The following is a 22,747-nucleotide window of genomic DNA, read 5'->3' on the forward strand; positions in this document are numbered from 1 at the left end:
TTTTTTGTGAACTTTTTCATTTCTATTTGCTAAGCCCAAAAAATGCAAGTTTTTCCATAATATTTTGCTGACGCCAAATGTAAAAGGTTTACAAAATGTGAACAATTATCGGTCGGATTTTTATTTTAACACCTATTTCAGGTGCCAGAAATTACTGGAAAAATACAAAATATGACCTGCAATTGAACTGTTATGCATTAAAAAAAAAACGAACAAATAATAATAAAATAACATTTAATTTTTTATAAATATTTAGTTTATACATATGCAAATCTCAAGCAAATGGATTAATAAACGATAAAGTTGTCATACATTATGTTCAGATGCACGTCCTTAGTAATTGGATTATACACCAATAATTCAGTTCGATAATTGAACTACTTATGTATTACCACACTTTTTAAGCCACTTTAGGCCTCATATATTTATTTTGAATATATTTTGAATAATTATTTTGAATTTTATTCACAAATACTAGCCATTTCATTTGTATGCCTGATATTACAAATCTTATTATACTTTTTTTGATAAGTAAACTAATATTTAATAAGTACATTATATACTTATAATTTCACTTCATATTTTTTAAGGTGAAATACTCAGGCCGTGTGCGAGATCAAGTAAATTGATGGTAAATTGAGGGATATTATGTCGATATGGCAGCGAATGTTGGTATATACCAGAATTTCGAGTTGGTTAAATTAAATAAAAATTAGGTAAATTATTTGTTAACATTGCGAAAATTTTAAATGATTATAAATAAAAACAAATAAATTTGAAAACTTTAACCAAAAGAAATAAATAAGTGAAATAAATAAATATTTACATAAGTTCAGTGCGAAAAATCCCTAGGAAATTTCAATTTCCTTTACCTCAATTTACTCTAATTCGCACACGGCCTTAATATCATAATTATAACCATCGACAAATCTTACTAAAACTTTAATAACTTTAATATTCATAAATAATGTGTAGCGCTTAAAGCTTCCTGGAGCGACAGAGTCATGATCACACCATACGGTTTTATGCTCCACAAACATCGCGTGTGCTTTTGTATAAAAACAATTCTGGTTCCAACCAACAACGCCTATCAAAACTCAGAGAGCAAAAGCACTGCATAAAAAACTACTTTTGCCACTTGTAGGCTCGCCGGTTTCTCAAACAACAACAACAAAAACAACAACAAAAGCAAACAGCGGCGCGTGTGGAGCAAAATTGCTTGACAACTTTAATTTATTTTGGATTGCAAACGTTGCGTTTGGTTGCGTTGCGTTTGTGTGAGTGAAAGTGTGTAGAACGAGAATGGGGCAGACAGATTCGACAAACAATGATGATGTGCTTTTATGCTGAGCTGAGGAAGCGGGGGTCGTTGAAGGTTAGTAAATTGAACGACTCGCAACAAATTTGTTCTCTACTGGGAGAACAGTGTGCTTTTGGCAACGAACAGAACGTGAGGGATATTTCGTGAACTTAGTTTGCTGAGGTGTGGAATTTTTTATTTTATTTTTTATTTGTGCTGCGTATTTTAACTAAATTACATAATTTTTATTGCGTTTATCTTTCGATTCAATAGGTTTTGGATAACTGAAAAATATAGCGAAATGGCTCTACGTATTGTGTGTACTTCTCCAGCAATGAACGCTCTTAGCCAAACCCTGGTACGTTGCATGTCTACACAGGGTGCTTCCAAGAACATCGGCTTCGTGGGCTTGGGCAATATGGGTGGACACATGGCTAGCAACTTGATGAAGCAAGGTCACAAATTGCATGTTTTTGATATTTCCAAGCAGGCTTGTGATAATCTCAAGGCCAAGGGCGCTACTGTTTATGAGAAAACCAGCGAATTGGCACAGAAATCTGACTTCGTCATCACTATGTTGCCAAATAACGACATCGTCGCCAACACATACAATGAAATGACAGCCAATGGTGTGAATAAGGACACAATTTTCATCGATTCCTCCACAATTGATCCCAATGTTGTGAAATCCATCCAGAAGATGGTCAGCTCGAAGGGCGCACGTTTCATTGACGCACCAGTCTCTGGTGGTGTGCCTGGTGCAGAACAAGCGACCTTGACCTTCATGGTTGGTGGCACTGAAGCTGAATACAAGGCAGTGAAAGCTGTTTTGGAGTGCATGGGCAAACGTATTACACACTGCGGTGATTACGGCATGGGTCAAGCTGCTAAAATTTGCAACAACATGATGTTGGGTATTTCTATGATTGGTGTTTCCGAGGCAATGAACTTGGCTATCCGTTTGGGTTTGAATCCACAAACATTCGCTGATATTATCAACTCATCAACAGGTCGTTGTTGGGCATCTGAATTATATAATCCAGTTCCTGGCATTACAGCTACTGCACCAGCCAACAATGACTACAAGGGTGGTTTCTCTACTGATTTAATCACCAAGGATTTGGGTTTGGCTTCTGGCGTAGCTACTGCCTCTAATACACCAATTCCATTGGGTGGTATGGCTCATCAAATTTACCGTACATTAAAGTCAAAGGGTTTGGGCAACAAGGATTTCTCTGTAGTTTATGATTTCATGAAGAACGAGAAACACAACTAAACGGGGAATGAAGCAGGAAAGTGCGAAGAATTGTGAAAAATTGTTGATCCTTTCAGATGGACCAGACTTGCATTTATAGAATTTTAGGGACAAATTAATTTACAAGATTACATGCTTCGTTAAGACTTCAATAGCATTTAAATGTGTAGTGAAAATTATAGTTTATATATAGTACACATTTTATACGTGTGTATGTGATTACATAATAAAATCTTACTATTCTTATCAATTAAAAAAAATATTTTTATCTTTCATGGGAAAAAAACCGAGTCGTTAAGTGTGCAATGGATAATGAATGGTATTAACGACAATTTTAAAAAAATAAAGATTTGCGAAAAATATGGTCTTTCTAATGGTCGTGTAATATAATAACTGTGAATATTTTTATTATATATATACATAATTTATTATATGATATATATATATACGTATATACGATGTAAATTGCACATGCTTTTTGGATTTAAGAGAAGATATCTATTAAATTTTATCAGCGATATTGAAACCAGGTGTATAATACTAACTATATAAATGAATAATACAAAAGAAAAATTAAATTATAATTTATAAATAATGACGTGGACTAATGTGTAGAACAGTGAGAGGAATGTCTCTATTAATTTATGCATTCAGTTACTTGTAATTTGCAATTTAGATACAAAATTATGCGAGTATAAATTTATAAAAAAAATAAATAAATCATAATTCCATATATTTTTGGTTTACTTCTTCAGAGATTGGATCTTCATAAGTTGTGAATAGTAAATTTAAATTAGAAATTATGTTTTTTTTAATGTGTAGTGTTGTGACTATTTATAGAGTCTCTATGGAATGATAGTATTGATTAATAAATTTAGTTCTTGAGTATGGAAAGAGGAGTAATTATTAATTATAATTTATTTAATTTATTTATTTTATGGCTTTTAAAATTTTTCCTTCGTGTGTTTTAAGAGGATAAGATACAATTAAAATATTACATTTTAGCTGTCATGGTTAGTTGATTTACGAACTATTTATTAGTAACCATATTGCGTGATAAATGGGGTCCAGAGTCTCATATACTGATGTAATATAAAGAATTTACTCGCCATTGAAATTATTTCAAATATTTAAATCATTTTTTACGAATGATGCCTAGAAAAAGGAAATCTATATTTCCTCTCACTTTGCCACTAACAACATAAAATTTATCTATTCTATACTTTATCTACCTTTGAGGCATACTTATGCAAATACTCCAAGGGTAATAGTCACAATAATCACAATAGCAACTTATATGTAACATATATGTATATATATATACATATATATTTAAAAGTTTGTACTAAAAATTTTTTCACAAAAATAGTTATGACATAAGTTTTTATCGGCTCAACGAGTTTTTTCAAAAGAAAATAATATATTTTATAAAACTGATTGAAACATAGAAAAACATAAAAGTTGCATTCAATTTTCTATCAGTTATCTATATATTTGTAGATCTGTATAAACATGATGGATTTCTTATTTGTCTGCCTGAGTACGTAATTGCATAACATTTTTTAATGATAGTAATCGGAAAACAAGCAAAAATATAGATTGAAAGATAAGCTGGAAAATATATTTGATGTGATAAAAAATAATCTGTTTAGTGTTCATGTAGGTCATAAATCAAAAATAAAAAAATGTTCTCGGAGAGTACTACCAATGGAAAATAATTCGGGCAAAGGAGTCAAGTTGACACAAAAATAAATATGAGTAATTGGAATAAAAAAATTGTTGTAGTTGAATCAAGAAATGAATCGAATGGATCCCTCTTAGGAGACAAAATGGAGGCAAGTAAAATTCAATATGTTGTGTACACAGGCTTTTGTATATCTTCAACAGCCTAGAATTAATATGTAACCATACTCGGTGATGAAACACTTCATCTAGTAGGAAAAGTGGTGGTGGTAGTAGAAGTATTAAACATCTTGTTTAAGGTAGTTAATTTAATGATTTTTCAGGTTAAAGTTATTGCGATGACGAAGGACTGTCGCGTAATTTCAAGTCACATCAAAATCAACCAAGCGGAATTCAAAACATTTTCTCTCAAACCATCATCATAAAATCAAAGTTATTCAAAATATGTAGAGCGGAAATTAAATAAGTCGACTAGCTAGGGTTTTTGGATATTGGAACAATGAGTGCAATGGAAACGCAGACGATTAGATCTGACGTCGTTCTCACCTATGGTAGACTTATCTTTTCTTGTATTAATCTATGTTAATCTATACCCTATATACCGTCAAGCAAAGTACTTACCTCTGTTTTCTTTAGCCTATTTAAAATGCCATGAAGGCAGTTATGTTATATATAACTGCTTGCTCTAACCATCACATAACAAGACCAAACCTTGGTAACCCATAAAACTGCAAGAATTTTTATAATTATTGGTGAGGATAAAAGATCTGTTAAATTTCTAAATACAATATTTAAAAAATCCTACGGATATAGATAGCCTAAGATATGGATATTGATATCCATAAATCTATTTATGCGAAGTGGAAGGATATTTGCTTACACATCTCCTCTCTTAATGATAATAATATTGATACTAAACCTAACTTTTAATGGTGTTGAATGAAAAGGAAAGGAAATGGAAGCAATTTAGCATGTTAGAAATTTAAAAAAAGTATCTTATGAGTGCTGAAATTTATAGCATTTAGAAAGATATGGTTTTTACCAAGGAGAGTAAAACTAACAAAAGCAATATGTTGGGATATTGATTGTTTACTTTACCAGCGATGTTTTCGGTAAATAAAATAATATTTAATACATGCTGCAACTATTGCTCAGATATTACCAAATTGATTTTAGTCATACAGCAATCAATCCATTATTTTTCAAGTAATTTACGTGTGCAGCAAATCATTTAATCATTATCTTCTCAATACTTTTAAACAAGTATTTCAAAATTTAATTTTTATATTATAGTAAAGTATAGTTATTTTGCTTTTCAAAGCTTATTACAAAGTAATGGAAATGCTGTAATAGTTAATACTTTGATTTTTCAAATTATCTTGAGCATCTAATGATGGTATTGTCGTTTTTGCACATCATACATATATCATCTCTTTCGAAATAGTATTTAGTATATGGTAATATAAGACATACCATTGAAATTTATCATGATAAACTGCAGAGTCATGTTAAATAGTATTGTTACGATTATTCCCACGCTTCGTTCGATAACACTGGATCCTGATAAGTAACTTATGTTGAACTTGTATTTATTATAACCGTTACTTATATTTTGAAACAAACACACTTTATTCATCAAAATAACCAACCATATTTAAAAACTTATTTCCTAACTAACTGACATTATTCAAAATTATCTCAGTTTACTTAAATTTAATTGTATCTTCGCAACAGTATTAACATAGTGTACCTGTTAATTATTGTAGATATAATATATATATATAATATATTCTCTAAAATTTTGATTCAGTATTAATTTTTAAAATTTCGCGGAAATAATTCTGTGGAAACACATTTTAGAATATACTTTTTAGTAGTAAGTTGATAAGTTGAAAAACAACGAACTTGCAGAATTGTAGGGTTTGTTAAGATCATGGGCGTACCTGATATTATTATATATTTTAAAGTATGCTAAGGCACCCCTCTTTAGTACTTTCTTTTTTATCTTTTTGGCTTATATTAGCTAGTATATTTCACCCGTAGTTCATTGAAAACTTGAAAATTAGATTTTGTTCACAAAGACAAATTTTAAACTCTTCTTGTAAACAGTATTAAATTTTTATTCAAAACAATAATAACATTTTGAAATGTAGGGGGGCGAGCGATTCCTCCCCCCTGCCCCTACCCGTGTACGCCCATGGTTGAGATGTTTGTTTATGAATATATATCATAACCACTTCAATTAAAATAAAACATTGATTTTATTTAATATATTATTTTCGTCACATATTTTAGTATGCTCGGATGGTAACCCCAATCGATAGTTTTACGTGCATTGGAAATATTCTTATTCTTTGAAACGTCTTAGTGATTCTAAAACTGTTCTAAAATAATAAAATTTTAATATTTTTTAAAATACAAATTAAAAGACTTTTTTTTTATATATTTTAGTGTTTCAATGAAATGATAATGAACATTTATTGGACGTCTATAATAAAAGAATATAAGATTAGAGACTTGAAGACCTAATTACACTACAACACTATTTATTCCATGGTATTTTAGTACCATGGAAGATTATAATTTATTTTAAACACTTTATTCAAGTAATACTAAATCTATATAATCCAATAATTCGGGTTATAAGTCCGTCCGCATGGTTCTATTGCATTTCCGACATATTATAACTTCAATAATTCATTTATAATATTAAATATAAATGTGAAAGGTGTATGTTTTAAAGATATTTAGTCATCTCTGCTAAGAATATACCTAATGCCATTAACAGAGAAGCCTTTATTTCATGTTAGCGTTATATAGCCACATCCTACATTGCTAGTCCATTTTATATTGATATTATAGACTTTTATGTTAGTTGTATTTAATTTTGGTGGTTCTGTGATGTTATGAATATTTTTTGTATTTTGTTACATATTCATCCATATGAAGGTAAAATGAAGCCTAAAATTTGAACAACCAAAGTATTTTATAGATTTGGCTCTATCGGTTAAAACATGTAAAAGTAATTGCTTCTAATGTGACAACTTCAGAGTCCTAAGCACTTGTATTCTAAGATTATATGAGGACTTATAAGAACAATGAATATTTCCAAAGACCATTGATGGTGAATATTACATAGTATTCAACATAGATTTAGAATTTAATTAATTATACAATAAAATTTTGTTGTTGTTGTTTTAGTAACCTATTAGGGTTGATGTAATTAACTATTATTCAAAAAACAATTCTATTAGAAAAGTAGTTTCATTTCGTTAAAATTGACTTAAAAATAATTGAATTTTATATACCTATTTCCAGATTTTTCAACAGAGATGCATTCTTATTAAATAAACCGCAAAGATCTGTTCATTAGGAAAAACTGAATTTATTAACAATAAAAAAGATGTACAATTTATTAAATTCTTAATTAGTTGCATAGTCCATATCCATATCTACTAAGTATTTTGTTTTTAAATAATAAAATAATTAATCCTAGTTTGTTTGTTTGATTAGGAAATTTATTAAAAAAGATTTTAAACAATATTTCTTAGCTTCCGATATTTATATATAATTAGTTTAACAAGTATAATGATTTGTTTAATTTAAATTTTTCTATCTACAAATATTCTATATTAATTAAGTAATTAATTGAATTAATTGAATTAAGTAAGAGGAGGCAACAATTAAAATCGAAAAGGCAAAAGTAAATTTTCAAACTTAATTTAGATGCAATTGAGTTCGAATTAAGCTTCAAATAATTGATTTTCAATATTTTTTTTGTATAAATATATGGTAATTCTTTGAAAATATCACAAATACACGAATTTATTAAATAAATAAATTTTACAATATCTATATTTTGTTATAATTAATGAGGTTCAAAACGATTTAAAAAAATATTTTGTGTATATACAGCAAAAGTGGACTTTCATAAAAATTGAGTGTAAATAGTTTGTAGCTTTGAGTACTAAATTTAGCCTAAAATAATTTATTTTAACTTTAATTCATTGAAGTAACTTTAAAAGTGAGCCGTTTAAGGTGCATAATTGAGTTGAGAATTGATTGATTGTAAAATAATTTAACTAGTTTAATTGCGTTCCGTTATATTTAGTTTAGTTTCTTGAGGCTTCTGTTGTACGCCTTACTAAATTTCTTCTTCGCCGCCGATTTGAGATTTTCCTTGCTCGCCTTGAACATTGAAGACACATTCCTCATAGAATGTGTGGAGATATTAACGACTTGTTGCGGCAAGACAGCTGCTGCGTTCACAGCCGCAATAGCGCTACTGCTGCTGGTTGTTGGGTTCGAGAACTCTTGTAGAGCACCACTAACATCCACACTGGCAATGGACTATGAAGCTTTGACTTTCTTTTTGGGATTGCTACGTGTCTGATCGGTGGGCGCTGATGGTGGTAGTTCACGATATTGATTCTATGGATATTTAACAGTTAACAGTTTAAGATTTAAAAGCTCAAATGGTATTGATAAGTTACTTACAATTTCCTCGTCGTCTGGTACACGTGAAAGAAAGTCTAACAATTCATTATTTGGTATTGTATTTGGACGCAATATGCGCCTGGAAAACTTCATAATGCCCCAAAAGAGCAATATAAGACGCATTGGTATATAATGTAATACTACTATGGCACCAATTAAGAGCACCACTGCTAACCAGGTCAATTCAGGGACGGAAAAATTAAATGTGCTATAAAAAAAAATTTTTAATAATGTGGATGACATATTTTCTTTACATATATTGGTACTCACTTTTTGGTACTCTCTCCTAAAGATGCCAAGTAACCAATGGTATTTTGTACAGTCTGCGACACTTCTTGTATCGCTTGTAAACGTTCCTTTATGGATTTCTTCTCTTCTTTTTCTTTGTCGTCGTCGTCATCTTCATCGTAATCGTAGTCGTAGTGACCGGCTGTGGAGTCAGCTGCACTTCCAGTTATAAGACGTATGAGCCATTTTCTATGAAATTTTGAAAAAAGTCAGATGCGAAAGAAAATTAATTTAAAAAAAACGAACTTTAAAATTAATAACAACAGCACAAATGGCACAGTTTCTAGGTTTCCGTAAACACAAGCGAGTATCCACAAGACAAATGCAATGATGGAACGCAGCGGTGACTCCCATTCAAAGCAACTTCTGTGAAGTACAAAAATAAACCAAATGTGAATGGGGTTTTTTTTTAAATTTATGAACACAATTTGTGAGTTTATCTGTAACACAAGCCGGTAACACTTACTGCACATATCGCGCTGCATCCAAAATGTCCATAATTATCACTTTGAGTCTATTGACGTTCCGCAGAAATAGTTGTCGTTTGAATTTTGCTTCCTGCTGAATTAGTTTCTCCTCTTTCGGTTGTAGGACACGACAGATTGCACGCACCTCATTCCAGACAACCGTCATTTCAAGTAAAATCTGTAAATCAAATAAAACCAATTTTAGGCAATTAACTTCGTTTTGTAACTGAAAAATATGTGCAGCTCACCTGCGGGGAAAGGCCTTTGGCGCGCACACATAAATTTTTATCCTTAAGTGTGTACCAGCGTTTAGCACCGCTTTTGATGCGTAACAGCGGTATGACCAGTTTTCCTAGGAACTCTACGCGGTGATCACGATCTTCGTCGTAGACAGTGATTTCGAGCACTTGCGTTATGTCTTTGACGTTGCTGTTACACAAAAGTATCAGTTATAAATTGAATTCGGAGTGAAAATTTAATATTACGCACGATTTAGATAAAAACATAACAAAATACGTAATCGAGTCCAGTAAGGAAATTTTGCTTACTTTACATACAATACTTTTCTATATTGAAAACGCCTTTCAACCAATTGTCGAATACTTGAAGCAAATTAAGAAATTGACAAATCCGACAATTTAATTAAATAATTGCAATAAATAAATAATTTAACATTTTTTGCTATTTTGGTTAAATATAATAAATAAAAAACTGGTAAATGGATAGGTAGGTATGCATTTTTAATGGTAATAAATGTGTCTTAGTGGTTCCATATGATAAATTTTAAAATAGCTAAATTAATTTAATGTATATATGTCGTTTGTATCTTATTGTAGATGTATACCACACAAGATAACTATTGAGATATTGTTTTATTTGCATACTAATGTGTACAGTATTAGGCTAATTAGACTAAGACAGACTAATACCTGTGACTATTATCAGTCACAGAACTCCTCATATATTTGAAATTCACGCCGCTAAATTATATGTCATAGATATAGTTATACTATATGTACTACATAATAATCCTAACTCGACCGTGTTAAAATAAGCTGTTCTCTGTGGAAAAACTTTTTCAGTGCCATCAAATTGAAAAATATAACTGTAATAGGTGATACTGCTAAGTATTACTGTATAACCTTCCTTTAGAAGATATTTCTTATGCGTCTATTTAAAATAAAGCTTTATATTAAGTAGTTTTTATTGACTAAAAACAGCGGAGTTTTCGTACTACTGTTCAAGGATGTCTTAGTATGATTTAATGAACTGATAAATTGGATATTACCATGTATTTGATTTTACTATAAAGAATTAATGTGTCATTTTCCTTAGATAATATTTATAACGCATCTATTGAAAAACGTTCAATGACGTCAAAAGAGTCATTTCTTGCTCTAGTGGTCAAGGAGTATATTTACATTAAAGCTTTTAAAGTAGCAAATTGGATATTACCATGTATTGAATTTTTAAAAGGATTAAGATGTCATCTTTCTTATTTCTACTTAAAAGAAATCAATATACTTAGTGTCACCCATGGGCTAAAAGCAGGTTAACTTTTATGCTAGTTATTAAGAATGGCTTACTGTGTTTAAATAAATGCTTGCAAATTTTCATATTTTTGATAAGATTTTGGAATAGTTTGGGTTAAATCGAAAATTAATACATCATGACTAACGGTGAAACTTAACAGAAGCACTTTTATAAGAAGCAGTATCCATGGTTTTTACTGCTTAGAGAACATTCGTGATAGGTTGGACTGGTGGCCTTGCACGCCAAAACCCATTTGAGCTTCAATAATGGTCCAAAATCATATGGTCTTGGTAACAAATATGTGACATAGTAAATAACAAAAATTATTTCCAGTTACATTTACATTGTGTTAAAAGGCGTTTACGAACTAGTTTTGCAAGTTAAAACGTGTTAAATTTATCAGATTTACCATTCGTAGAAGAATTCTACATTACTCTACAAGACATTTCATTGTTTACAAAGAAATATTTTTGTAAAGGTATTATATACAGTATTATATAGTATACAGGATTAATCACATTTCCTTCTTAGAAACAATATGTATGCGTTCTTTCTAACTACTTGTTTCTTTTTATCTCTGATAATATTACAAATAGGTTATTTAAAAAACTTACAATGTAAAGATTTTGTTCCATGTTGGTGTCAGTGTTTTATATTCGGTTTGTGTTTGCAATCGTGCATTCCCCAATTCTAACACACAAAATGGATCTGACTTGCCGCCAATGTCGGCTGCTGCTAAGCCCGTGGCGCCGAAAACTTTCACTGTCAAATGTCCAACATCGCGTAAATTTTGTAAACAGCGATGCCAACGATATCGATCGAACAACAATTTAGCCTCTCGTGGATCTTCCTTGAATGCTTTCAAGTCACTTATTGTTTCCAGAGCAGTTGTGCCGCTTATAGTTAACATTAGGAAAACTTCACCAGGGCAGTCTTCGAATGGCTTCCAAATGCCATGTGTATTCTCGCGTTCGAATACACTGAGATCAACATTTGCCTTACCATAAAGTGTATTCCGGTTCCATAAAGAAATTTCTAAACTTTGATCTTCATCGAAGAGATGCAAGTCAAATTGTTCAAGCCAACGTTCCGTCCAGGAAGACTTACTTTTGTATTTCTCGTTACCGAGTCTGTGCAAAAATTAAGTGTTTTCGTAAAAATTTAAATAATTTTAATTTGTGAATTAAATTATTTTATTTAAATTAATTTTAATTTAATTAATTATAATTTAATTAAATTTAATTTATTAACAAGCATTTTATTTATTTAATTACCTAAATTTAATGTGCGTATCATTAAGCTTGCTTCCATCTTCCGCCAATGGCAAGTCTTTCGCTTTGACCAACAAAATCGTGACCACTGAACTCCAAATCTGTGATTTCAGCCGTTTCGATGACTCTGCCAATTTGGAATTGCGTTGAAAGTGCTGCAATCAAAACAATAGAAATTTTACACAAACAATGAACAACAACAAATTGCTGGGCTCTTGTTGCACAAATACTAATTGCAACAAAATCGTCATATCCAGTGACAAGGTCAACTGAACTGGCATTGCTGAACTGAATGCGTCAAGGTTTACTATAATTTTTATTGACAACACCACAAACCGACCTCTGCGATTTCGTCAATTTTTGTTTCGAGTTGTTGTTGTATTTTGGAATGCTTAGCGCGCAAACGTTTCAGCAACATTTTTCTGGTGTACGGACAGCTAAAGTTGTTGCCTCTACTCCCACTTAACCCGGTAAACATGACTTTGCAATTAGATCGGAAATTCCTACGGTATTTGAAATTAACTAAAGCAATGAGTGCTCATATTTTCTGAACCAACCGTTGCGAATTCAACCGATAAACTGAATAACTAAGTCAATAATTACAAAAAAACCTTTAGACCCAACTTAAAGTTAAACAACAACAAAAATAACAACAACAATGTTTTATATGTAGAAACAGTTTGTTGTTTTAAACAAATTTAGTAATAATAAACATGAGTCACTGCTATAAGTCGAGAAGACCTCAGTGATAACCTACATCAACCGATTATGTGTACGCATGGTAAATTATCAGTGTTGTCGAAAAATATTTTAGTGAACGGAGACTGAAAGAGAAAGTAATTATACATTTAAGAGTTAAATAAAATAATATAGAAGAATAGAGTGAAAATGATAGGAAAACAACTCAGAAAATATTAATATATAATATATCGATATTAGCATCGATATATAAATATTATGTATGAGTTTGAGTTGAAACTTACTCAAATACCTGTAACTGGTGGGACTTAGGCATATTACATTTAAAGTCATAACATAAACTAATGTCGTTTTCGATTGATAAATATTGATTAAATCTAGATTTATTTTAGATCTAGATTGTCCAATTGAATATTTTTAGAGTAATCTCAAATATCTAGTTGTTCATATTGAGTCTTTTCCGAGTTAGTGCATCTGGGCACTTTTAATCTTTTTTAGCTGGCGGGTTTCTGCAGAGTCCAACCCTTCTCACTGACTAATTTATGTATTCTTCTAGTTCTGTTCTGTTAGTACATATTTATATTTTCCATAAAACATATAAAAAATAAAATCACACTTCATCTGCCCAATTATATAAAACAGCTGTTAAATTCAGGATAATCTTGCTACTCCGGCAAAATATCTAGAGTGTTAATCTCGAGCTAATCTCGAGTGTTATATAAAAAATGAAACGATATTTCTGTTTTTATATTTTTGTACTAATATTATCCAAAATTTTTCACAATAAAATGTTAAAGACATGGAAAAAATTTATGAGAGATAACTATATCAAATCTAATCATAGAATAGTTAGTTTTATAATAGTTTATAATCAAAGAACGTATTTAAGTTAAATCTAATTAATTTAGTGAACGGCAAAAAATATTCGGCAAAAGAATGAATGCTATCGTATAACGAAAATGATGAGTCTTCAAAATAGAGCGTTCTTAATACATTTATTAAAATTGAAAATATTTACACAAAACTTTTCTAAAAAGTTTTTAAACATAATGACATTTTTATTCGCCAATTATTATTTTGCTCTGGTATTGTCATTGCTTTTGTTGGTAACTTTATTCGCATAAATTTATTTTAATTATTTTTTTTCACTATGTATAGTTCTCAGTTGAGTTGAACTGAGAGCTTGATAAGTTAAGGAGCATAAAAGTACTAGACAGAAATTACAAATGCATAAATTATATGCAAAAATGAACAATAATGATGTAGTTTTGTTAACTATGGAGTATTTTCGTAAGCACGAAATATAACTAAATGGAGATTAGATATATTAAAAAGAAAGTAAATTCAATTATTATTCATAACAACATTTTTAAATGCTGACTTATGTTTAGTGATCTAGTGACTTATATTGAGAATTTTTTCTTCTATTTTGGACTGCAGTAGTTGGACTTTAGCAGTGATTTAAAATTGTATAAGTAATTAAAATATCAATATAATTCATAAATTTTTTTGAAAAAATATCTATAACTCATTTAACTGATAGACTAAACACACTGAGTGTAGCGGTATGGATTTAACTTCAAAGCTCTGATTTAATTTGTTGCTATTGTTATTGTAAACAATGAAAGTGCACATTTGTTGTAGTGTGTAATTACTTTGTTGTTGTTATTGTAGTTGGGTTTTTACAATTGTTGCTTTTGTTAGAAATTATTACGCTGAGTTCGCCCTCTCCGCATATAAATAAGCCGCCAAATGGCGCTCAACAATTGTTTCTCTAGTGGATCTCTAGTGGTATACCCGCATATATTCGTATCTTTACAATGATATGTCATTGTGTCTACTGAACTATAATTTTGTTATGATTTTTTGTGTGTGTTGTTAGTTTTTAATGCAATTTCATACTTAAGTGTCTCATTAATGCATTAATGCAACAATCCTATATGGAAGCGAACGTTTGTGAGGGGCTAGAAAAGAGATGCTTATAAGCTTAATGATGCTATTAACCACCGATGGTGATTCGACAAAGTCCAAGGGGACGTAATGTATGACAGACACTACCGATTTTAAACAAAGTTCTCAATTTGTTAATTCTTTTTTTATTATTAGTTTAATTTTATTTTAAGTGTTTAAAGTAAAATGTGTTGATTCATTCTGTGTGACTAGTCGTAATAGTTAAGCTAAAGGTCGTTTTAAATACTTTACACTTTCGAAGGGAAGTCTAAATTACAATAATTTAGTAATCTTATGGGAAGTTTAATTGCACAAATAGTTTTTGATTATAAAAATGGGTTTTGTGAATTTTTATAATAATATTTAGAAGTTTCTAAACTTGGTTCCATTGAAAAGTGTTTTGCAAAGTAAATGGCAGAAGATTCAAATTAACATAATTTAGTAATGCTTTTCATATTGGCATTAGCGGTCATTAATATTTTAAAATACAATAATAAATATATCAGGAACTTTAGACGCTACAATTTGTCACTGAACGGTATTTGTCAATTTGAAACTCACATTAAGATTAAACATCTTAATTAGTAAATTGGACTTACGAAATAAGAATGCTAAGTTATAAACATTTAAATAATTGAGTTTTCTTTATTGAGTTTTAGACATTATGCCGTTGGAATTTTTTTGAAATATATTGTATTTAAATCAGATTTGTCTTATATTTAAAAAGATCCATTGGGTCTGCTAAATTATCTAATAGACAAAGGGTGTGTAAGTGTGACGGCTACATAAAATTGTTATAAATCCTCTTCTTAAAGTTATTTAAGTAACTACATGTTTCTACTAAATAATTGAAGTAACAAAGAAAAGCTTTAAATCTTGGCTAAAAAATAAATTTTTTCTTTATGAAATGTGTAATCATAGATGCGAAATATGGCTTAGGAATGCTTCACAATCAAAATAAATCGATTTTAACGCATATCAGATCATTTTTCAATGTCACAACAAGCAACACTAGAAAGACAATTGTTGATTGTAGATGTTGTGATATTTTGAGGTTACTTACTTTCTTACTGCTGTTCTTCTTACCTAGTGGAGTATAGGGTCTCGATATTTTGAGATACCCAAGGTATAGTTCCTACATTCAATAGTCATTTTAAAAAAAGATGAACAATTGGAAAAATTCCAAATGTTAAGTTACAAATGAATGACAACTATGGTTAAATTGTATATATATTACACCCAACAACATATTTCCAATATCTGTCACGAAGTACCGGCTAGTAAACATAAACAAAATGTTCTGGAGAAATAGATTTAGCTTCAATAAAGCAACAAATGAGGAAATGGAAACGACCTATATTAAAGCTATTGTGAAATCGTTATTTAAGAAATATGCAAACATCTTAAAAAGAACTTAAAAGAGTTTTATTAGAGTTTATGGAAAATTTGTTGATAAACAAAGTCAAATCCTGTTCAAGATATTTTTATATATTAAACCTAAAACTTTTTGTCACGCCTGTTGCGTCAAATATAATACATGGATCACATCACAGAAAGTATCATAAAATAATAAACTTAAATAATATTTAATATATATCATAATAACTAATTTAAAGTTACTTTTTGTTTACTGCATATACCATATAATATGTTAGGTACACATTTTTCCTACAAAATTATAAAGTTTAATATAAAAAGTTGCCTCAGTAATCACATTTTGTACACGTGGAACAAAGTAAATGCAATTTATTAGTTTTTCTGTGTAAAATATGTGAAATGGATTGCAAACAATGTTCATAGGAATGTTTATAAGGATAACATACGAGTAAATAGACGAAAAAGTTCTCCCCGCAGAGATTAGATATTCTAAAAAGTTTTCAGGGTTATTTGTTTTGTGGCTGTTGGACGGCACAGAATCCTACATAACACAAACATAATTTTAAATGCTTCTAAATAAAAATAAAAAAAATAGGGTTACTAGAACTCTATATATTATGTATATTCATAATTCATAATAATATTACATTTACGTTTAAATTATTTTATAGTTTATATTCCTTCTAAACTGGTACGTATTTTTGTCTGTCATAGTAGATTGATATACTAGGTGTTTTATTTTAATGTGTTTTAATTTTGGAAGGTAATTCTTTCGTAGAACAAAGCAACGATTTTTAAAGAAAGTGGGTAGGTCTACTTTGGATTAAAACCCAATGAGGATTTTAATATATCTAAATTTGAATCTTATTCAAATTTTGATATATTTTTTTTCTGTAACTTTTTTTCTGTAATTTGCTTTTAAAGCAAATTAATTAATCATTTTTTCAACAAATCTACGCAATTTTTTATTACTGTACGTAGAAGATGAGGAGATTACTGGATACTGTCAAAAATGGTAATCTACACAGAGATCTAAGGACAGATTCAGTCAAGAAGTGTACCTTATATAAGGCGTTAAACTGTTGTTTAAAAGCAGATAAACATTAAAATGAGACTTTACCTATTCTCAAAAAGGAAAATGAGAGAAGAAAGATACACTGACTTATAGAGCCTAATTGGTTTAGAATAACTAGAATAACAAAGTCTTTGATCTTTGTTAGGGATTTGATTCACATAAGTCAGAAGTTATTGAAAAAATGGATTAACGATAGATGACAGCAATTCCAGAATATACAATGTAATGAAAATTAATATTAGAATATTTATTCATTTATTATTTACATATTTAATATAATAAAATATAAACGAATATATGTATTCGTTTTCATATTCACAAAAAACTAAACAGTTGTTAGATTCAACAGATATGACGACTCTAGCATTTATAGCATTTATAAGAAATATCCAATATGAAATTAAACATAATTTTATATATGGCATATAAACAAGTCATGACAGGTCCGGAATATTTTAAAGAAAGTTGGATTAAATATTGACCTTTCTCAAATATTTATTTTTATTTTAGAACAAATATATATTTTTATTATTAAATTTTAAATGATGTCAAATAAAAAACGCTCTTGAAAGAAAAATATTTCTTCCGTTTACTTCATTATATATTTATTTATGTAAAATCGCCAAAAGGAAATTACATTTCTACTTTTTCCTTGCAATTCTGCAACCCATGAGAGTGATAATTTTTTTTATTTTAAAATGCAAAATTATTTCCATTGAGATAAATAAGAAAATAAAATATTCAATGTCAATGAAGTAAAAAATATATAAAAAATAATATATAAAAGTTATTGTTAAAAACAGAAAAAAAACAAACTTGGAACAAAAAACTATATTTAATACGGAGAGATAAAAATCGAAAGTAACAAAAGTCCTTTGCCAGGACGAGTAATATTTTCCATACTATATCTCTGAGTTAAATACAACACACAAAATAAATAAGAATTAAATATGTAATGGGAACAGTGTTGGTAACTTAAACTCAATCAAACTTACAATTTCCTTGTCTTCCTGACTACGTGGCCACAGTGTCAAATTCAATAGAATCTCGCCCAACTGACGTTCAGGATGGTTTTCGTCAAACAAACGTAAGTTGATGTCTTCCGCTTTGCCTAATTCTAATTGTGTTAAGTCCAATTTGGCTGAACCCATGAAGTCATCCTGCAGTCCCCAATCATAGTCGAAGACCTGTTGTTGGTTAGATAAAAGAATATTGTGTTTGTGAATGTTTCACTTGGTTAGGTATGGTGAACTTTTTCTTTGTGGAGAGGTAGATTATGAGTAGGAGTAAATTTAGGATTTTATATATTTTTTATGAAGTGTGAAAATGGTATTTATTATGTTGAAAGTTGAAATAATGCCAATAGTACTACTGGCTTTTCTCTATTAAAATTTACTATTTTTTACATATAAAACTTTTACTTAAAATTATAAAATAATGAGAGCTAAAAATCACAAAGGCCATTTGTCTTGAAAAGTTACTATTATATTATATATAAAGAAATAAAGTACATTTATGGCGTTTTCGATAAGTAAATATGGGGTAATTTTTTCAATCGAGATGCATTTTTAATGCACTTTTAATGCTTTTTTCGATTGGTAAATCTTGAGCGAAATGTATATATAACACCATATATATGTATATATATGATTTCACATTTAAAGTGTGAATTGATTCAATACAAGTATTTATGAAATATATAAATATCCAGCAATTCTGCCAAAAATATTGGGTTGGATTGCTCCAAAAATGTTCGATTGGGCAACAAAATTTGATAGATCGATAGTAAATTTATATTGAATGCATATTTACCAATCGAAAACACCATTAAAATTTAAACATTTAATATATTCCTAGTAAAAAATCGCAATTATATGAATATTAATAGTTCAATGCTACTGAATGCGTTTATTTTTACTTTTAGTAAATTAATCAAATTACTGTTTTATGGTAAATTAAATGAGTATAAGCATAGTTCTAACTTTCGATGAGTGTATGAGCTAGTATTTACTGTAAGACTATTAACTATTGGGAAATTTATATTGCTTAGGTACCAATATGTCGTTAAGAACCATCATAACATACAAATTTATTGTATGCTTAAAACCATTTTATGGTTTTATGACTTTCATGACTTTCATGGCATGTACGACTTTCATTACAACGGAAATAGTAGCTTCATCTATTTTGATCAACTTTTTCCATTACGTTATATATCAATATAGCTTAATTCTCAATACATCAAGATTTAAAATTCTAAACTTTTGGTAAAGATTACACTAATACAAACTACTAACACTATTTTATGCCCACTAATACATGCAATTTTTACATTGATAATGAAAAAAGTGGTAACATGAACTAGACGTGCCATTTACTGGTAAATATTTCGAACATTAAAGCTTTATATTCTTAAAACTTAGGAGTATTCACATATAACGTAGTGAAAAAACTTATCCAGAAAAGGTAAACGAACTTAAATCCGTTGTTATAGTAACATACATTAGTCAAATCATAGGGTTTACGTAGTTAAATTTCGATTTCTAGACTGTCCCAATTAAATAATGGATTTTTCAACTTGGCCTTATGCTTATATAGCATAAATTCGAGACATCGAATTTTAAAATTATTGAATTTTTAATAATTACAGACACCATCTAACTACGGTATAATGGCATATATCGTAGTGGAAAAATAGCTTGAAATAGACGACTCTATTTAAAGCCGTTGTTGAATCGGGACGCCGTAGATGAATCATGCCATATTATATACTATTATATATCATATAATTATATACTATTTAAAAATTTTAAACTTTTCAGTTCTTGAAAAACTACGGTATAATGGCATATATCGTAATGGGATATCGCAGAAATACGAATCATGTCATTTACCTTAATTTATATAAAATTTATTTTAATTTTTCTATTTACTGTTATCCATTTAAGTTCTATTGGATATCAAACTTTAAATTTGTTTCTTGACCTGTATTTCTTTCCTAATGATTTTTTGTTTATTTTTTAGCTGGCTATATGTCATTTTTTTTCTATTGGATACTTAAATATTGAGTTAATGAATGAAATTTTAAATACCATTAAATTATAATATTTTATTTAAACTTTTCAATATAGGAACTAAAACTTTATCTAGGGTCTTTTGAGACCATACCATCTGGACACATTTTGCGTAATAAAGTTGTAGGATTTTAATTTACAATATTTTTTTCTTCTATCTACTTTAACTAACAGAAACACTTACATATTTACAAAATGTCTTACATAAAAAATTAAAAGAATTACAAGAAATTCATAAAATCCATAATTATATGAAGTAAAATACACTTGGGTGCATTTAAATCTAAACTGCGAACAACTTTTGCCATGAAAATGTTTCTCAAACTTTTAAACTTGTTAGGAATTTAAAGGATTTTTTCTTTGCCTTAAAGAATTTAATATAAAAAGTTTTTATCTCGTTTCCATGAGTTAAAGATCCTGATAATTACCTCATTTGCAATGAAGATTAATTATTCTAATTAAATGCGCTACTTCCTCTTGAAATAATTTATTACTGCGAAGTACTTACTTTGACGATAATTGACTGGAATGGATCCTCAATTGGTACGGTGAACACTTCATCCCAAATTGGATTGAGGTCACGATGTATTGTACGTGATTTATACAGTAATCGACCGCCAACCTTGAATTTTACATAAGGATCGCTCAAGCCTACAGTGAAACACAATAATTCAAAGGGAATACATTGCATTAATTATGGATGTGATTTGTGAATAGTGAATTGTGAAGTACCGTTTTTGTCCATGGCCACCAAATCATTGCCGCTCTTAAGATGAACACGTAACTGAAAGAAGACATATTGTCGTAATTGTGCTTCCTTTTTGCGACGCAAGTCGTCAGCCTGATTTCAAAAAGAAGCCAAGAGGGAAAGGAAAAAATCGTAGATGAGATGAATTTGCGATTAAAATAACAAAAGCCAAATTTGTTAATTAAAATTAAATTTATTTAGAAATTTTTAAAAATTTAATAAAATTTTTTAAAGCTTTTGGTATAATAATTTTTGATAAAGTGACACATTTTCTACTGCTTTCATGCAATTTACTAGTTACTAAATTCTCATTTTCTCATGTGATGCAGCATTTAGTGTGAGTAAACTAATATGTATTAGCAAAGTATATTAAAAGTCCACATTTAGATAGTCTTTCACTATATCTAATAAAATAAATGGAGCAGTTCTTGCAAAATTATTATTGCAATTAAGGTGCTTGGTGATTTCACTCATAAGCAAAATACTGCTTTGAAGAACTGTGAATATAAACTAGACATATATAGATTAAATTAAAATACAAAAATATAAATAAAAATTATTTTAAATTAAATATTTTAAGATTGTACTCATTAAATAATGCCATTATTTGAAAAATTAAAACTTATTACTTACAATAAATTATTTATATACAATGTTAGGAAAGTTATGTTTCAGTTTATAAAAACTGAATCGATTTACTCACATTAACACTCACAATAAAAATTACTAAATTATTAAACAATTAACACTAAATGATTTTAAGTAACTTTAGATGAAAAAAGATTAAATACTTCATAAACTTCATTACCTGCAATGCATCCAATTGATCTTGAGTGGTCATATAATTTTCATTACCGGCAGCACCATTTTCTGGATGCTCTTCAATGCGACCTTCCATAGAGCCGCCGAAACGTTGAATTACTTGTGCCATTTTGGCAGTTGCGCGAAATTCTTTCGCCAGTGGAGATCCCCCTATGGTTGTAGCTCGATGTCTTGGACTCTGTGTTACTGAACTGCTCTCTGAGCTATAGTCAGCAGCATAATCTGTGCTCTCTTCCAAAAAATCGCTTGGAGATTTGCGTCCAACTCGATCTTTGCTCTTTGCACGACTCCAACGATGTTTTAGATTGTTGAAGAAGCCATGAGTTTTTTGCAAAACACCAACTCCCCCGCTTACGCTGCTCGTATTTGGATGTGAGCCAACAGCACTTTTTGCACGTTTTGGTACTATACGTGGCACTTCATGCCCATTTAATTCCGAAGCAGATTTACTTAAATGTCTGATCAGTCGTTGTGTAGGCTTTGGTGAACCGTGGGGCGTATCAATAGGTGTATTGTTTCTTGAATCTTTAGTATTTTCATAAATCAATTCACTGCAGCCAGGCAAGTCGTCGGAATAATGTATTCGACCTGTAAATGTAACACAAAATCAATACATGATTCTTGTTTTGTTAACAAAATGAAAGAAAATATATACATCCATGTATATTTAGGTATACAGATGTTCTGACACAAAATGATATTAATATC

At 29.5% G+C, this 22,747-nt stretch overlaps 2 protein-coding genes across 4 annotated transcripts in view; one reads left to right on the forward strand and one right to left on the reverse strand.

The window, feature by feature from the left end:
* The first annotated feature begins 1,406 nt into the window (after window positions 1-1,406).
* Window positions 1,407-2,815, forward strand: LOC119682817 (probable 3-hydroxyisobutyrate dehydrogenase, mitochondrial). The gene is made up of 2 exons (XM_038096332.1): window positions 1,407-1,483; window positions 1,574-2,815. The coding sequence occupies exon 2, from the start codon at window positions 1,602-1,604 to the stop codon at window positions 2,574-2,576; it is 975 nt and encodes a 324-aa protein (XP_037952260.1). The 5' UTR covers window positions 1,407-1,483; window positions 1,574-1,601; the 3' UTR covers window positions 2,577-2,815.
* A 5,318-nt stretch (window positions 2,816-8,133) lies between these two features.
* Window positions 8,134-22,747, reverse strand: part of LOC119680317 (multiple C2 and transmembrane domain-containing protein) — a 35,682-nt gene continuing 21,068 nt past the window's right edge. Inside the window, exons 2-13 of one of the 3 annotated variants that reach the window (XM_038093080.1) lie at window positions 22,026-22,627; window positions 21,202-21,253; window positions 20,978-21,120; window positions 18,391-18,582; window positions 12,298-12,449; window positions 11,638-12,153; window positions 9,739-9,919; window positions 9,490-9,668; window positions 9,270-9,389; window positions 9,006-9,212; window positions 8,736-8,943; window positions 8,134-8,669 (exon numbers count right to left, since the gene is read on the reverse strand). In XM_038093080.1, the coding sequence (XP_037949008.1) occupies window positions 8,589-8,669; window positions 8,736-8,943; window positions 9,006-9,212; window positions 9,270-9,389; window positions 9,490-9,668; window positions 9,739-9,919; window positions 11,638-12,153; window positions 12,298-12,449; window positions 18,391-18,582; window positions 20,978-21,120; window positions 21,202-21,253; window positions 22,026-22,627 (2,633 nt within the window). In that variant the 3' untranslated portion in view covers window positions 8,134-8,588. Of the gene's footprint in view, window positions 8,670-8,735; window positions 8,944-9,005; window positions 9,213-9,269; window positions 9,390-9,489; window positions 9,669-9,738; window positions 9,920-11,637; window positions 12,154-12,297; window positions 12,450-12,634; window positions 12,900-18,390; window positions 18,583-20,977; window positions 21,121-21,201; window positions 21,311-22,025; window positions 22,628-22,747 lie in introns of those variants that run through there. The other 2 variants (XM_038093079.1, XM_038093081.1) reach the window with 2 other exon arrangements.

The sequence above is a fragment of the Teleopsis dalmanni genome, chromosome 2 (assembly GCF_002237135.1).
Source record: "Teleopsis dalmanni isolate 2A chromosome 2, ASM223713v2, whole genome shotgun sequence".
Taxonomy (NCBI): domain Eukaryota; kingdom Metazoa; phylum Arthropoda; class Insecta; order Diptera; family Diopsidae; genus Teleopsis; species Teleopsis dalmanni.